This window comes from Entelurus aequoreus, linkage group LG13, assembly GCF_033978785.1.
Source record: "Entelurus aequoreus isolate RoL-2023_Sb linkage group LG13, RoL_Eaeq_v1.1, whole genome shotgun sequence".
Taxonomy (NCBI): Eukaryota; Metazoa; Chordata; class Actinopteri; order Syngnathiformes; family Syngnathidae; genus Entelurus; species Entelurus aequoreus.
In genome coordinates this window covers 19,776,360-19,778,859 of record NC_084743.1, presented here as the reverse complement: position 1 = coordinate 19,778,859, position 2,500 = coordinate 19,776,360, and the positions used below count along the sequence as shown (strand labels likewise).

Genomic DNA, 2,500 nt, shown 5'->3' with positions numbered 1-2,500 from the left:
TAGCCAGGGATACGGTGAAGACCTCAACAGCGGAGCAGGCGGAAGACGGTAGATTTAAGAACTACCACAACGGCTGCGATGGCGGAAGAAGGCTGCAGCAGAAAAGGGTCCCCAGTCGTCTTGGACTCCATGCCACTGGACCCTGACCCGATTCTGTCAAGGATCGTGTGGTGACTGTCTGTGCACCAGTCTCCCCACGTTAAACAAAGTCACGCACAGGCATCGTCCACAAAGGGATACACCCCTACCAGGAGGATCGTCATACTAGTTCGAGTGACCGCCGATGAATGAAATGTTTAAAAAACGATGTTGGTGAGTTGGTAGTCACACAAGAAAGTGTGTGGATGTGGTTACAAAAATATTGTGCGTGTGTCTTCCAATATTGCATCGTTTGTGTTTATGCTGTAAACAACTGGGTTTACTTTAAAAAACTACCGTATTTTCCGGACCATAGGGCGCACCGGATTATAAGGCACACTGCCGATGAATGGTCTATTTTTGATCTCTTTTCATATATAAGGCGCACCGGATTATAGGGCGCATTAAAGGGGTCATTTTTTTTATTTTTTTTTCTAAATGTTAAACACTTCCTTGTGGTCTACATAACATGTAATGGTGGTTCTTTGGTCAAAATGTTGCATAGATTATGTTTTACAGATCATCTTCAGTCGCTACCGGATGCGCCGTTTTGTGGGCGGTCTTATTTACGTGGCTCACCTTCGGCAACGTCTTCTCCCCGTCATCTTTGTTGTAGCGGTGTAGCGTGCAAGGACGGGTGTGGAAGAAGTGTCAAAAGATGGAGCTAACTGTTTTAATGATTTTCAGACTTTACTTCAGTCAATAACGGAGCAGCATCTCCTCATCCGGAAACAACAACAACACCGGAAATGTGTCCCGTGAAAAAACGTCCGACCGGAACTCTCTAATAACTAAAGTTCCTTGGGTGAACAATATAAACTCACTACACCGGTATGTTTTAGCGCTTTCATGGCGAGTTTACTGACAGATATAAGTAAGAACTTTACACTACTTTATATTAGAAATGGCAACAGCGGAGGATGAATGTCCCATAACAAGAATATCTAGAGAAAAAGAAGAAGCTTATCGAATACAAAGGCTGACGCGCGCAATTTTTCTGGATTTATGCAGATCCCAAATACAGATCAGCAGGTACCAGAAGGTAAGAAAACTTAGATGAGCTCGGGCCCAGCAAAGCGTTTCTGGGTGTTGTTGATAAATGGCTTTGGCTTTGCATAGTAGAGTTTTAACTTGCACTTACAGATGTGGCGGCCAACTGCAGTTACTGACAGCGAGCATTCCTCAACTTTCTCAGTCTTTTTTGCCACTTGTGCCAGTTTTTTTCAAACATGTTGCAAGCATCAAATTCCAAATGAGCTAATATTTGCAAAAAATAACAAAGTTTACCAGTTTCAACATTAAATATCTTGTCTTTGCAGTTTCCTCAATTGACTATAGGTTGAAAACGATTTGCAAATCATTGTATTCTGTTATTATTTACCATTTAGACAACGTGCCAACTTCACTGGTTTGGGGTTTTATATTATGTCATAAAGCTAAAACACTTTTTGAGACTTTTTACTCGGGATGGGAATCTTATAGTGATGAATGAAGAATACTTTCGAGCAGAAACGCTGTGGGCGGTTATACTTCCGGTTCAAGGCACAAAACAGGAAGTACGTTTTCAACCTGGAGCAACGGTGTAATATGAAAACTATTTGTTGAACACAAGACATTATGGATGTTAACAAAGAAAAATCAAAAAAATCAGCCGCACCGTTTTATAAGCTGCAGGGTTCAAAGCGTTGAAAAAAAAGTAGTGGCTTACAGTCTGGAAAATAAGGTATACTTTTAAAGAGCGCTGAGAAAGAGGAGAGAGAAATCTGCCTTGTATGAGAAAAACATTTAAGTAAGTTGTTACGATGTTTCTGTTGCTTTTAAAGACAATCTGACAACAGACGAAGGTGTGATTGATTAAAGGAGAGGGAATATTTTGAGTGACCCTCAACACCCGCAGCTAAAAATGACAGCACTCACCAGCGAGAACATCGTAGTCTTTGAACACACCTGGGCAGTAAATCCTCTTCTTTCTTTTTTTGGGAGATCCAACGTTTTCTTGAAGACTGGATCAGCTTTTCTGTCTGGTCAGCAAAACGATGTCGCGATCTCTGGGACTTACAGCGAGTAAAGCGAGCCCTGTAGTCTGGCCCTTATCCTGACGTACTTCCTGAACGGCATTGTTAGCCAGAGGAGAGGAAACGCAGCCTCTGTCAGGAGATCGGAACACGGAAAGCAAAAATACCAGGAGATGATGTTCTCTCTTGGTACAAACTTGTTTTTTTTTTTTTTTTCATTTTTTGGCATGCAGTACTTTGACCAAGGTCAGTACTTAAAGTGGAGAACAGGCTGTATTTGTCATTGGTCAAACTGGGATTGTGGTTCCTGGACCGTGAAGCGAGCAAATAAAACACACCAGATGCAT

The 2,500-nt window shown here is 41.9% G+C and overlaps 1 protein-coding gene across 6 annotated transcripts in view; it reads right to left on the bottom strand.

Annotated features, from left to right (window-relative positions):
• Nucleotides 1-2,500, bottom strand: part of tns1b (tensin 1b) — a 395,112-nt gene that overhangs the window by 369,727 nt on the left and 22,885 nt on the right. Inside the window, exon 1 of one of the 6 annotated variants that reach the window (XM_062067558.1) lies at nucleotides 2,056-2,178. The exons of the other annotated variants lie outside the window; for them this stretch is intronic. Coding sequence (XP_061923542.1) covers nucleotides 2,056-2,067 — 12 coding nt within the window. The 5' untranslated portion in view covers nucleotides 2,068-2,178. Of the gene's footprint in view, nucleotides 1-2,055; nucleotides 2,179-2,500 lie in introns of those variants that run through there. 6 annotated transcript variants of the gene reach the window in all.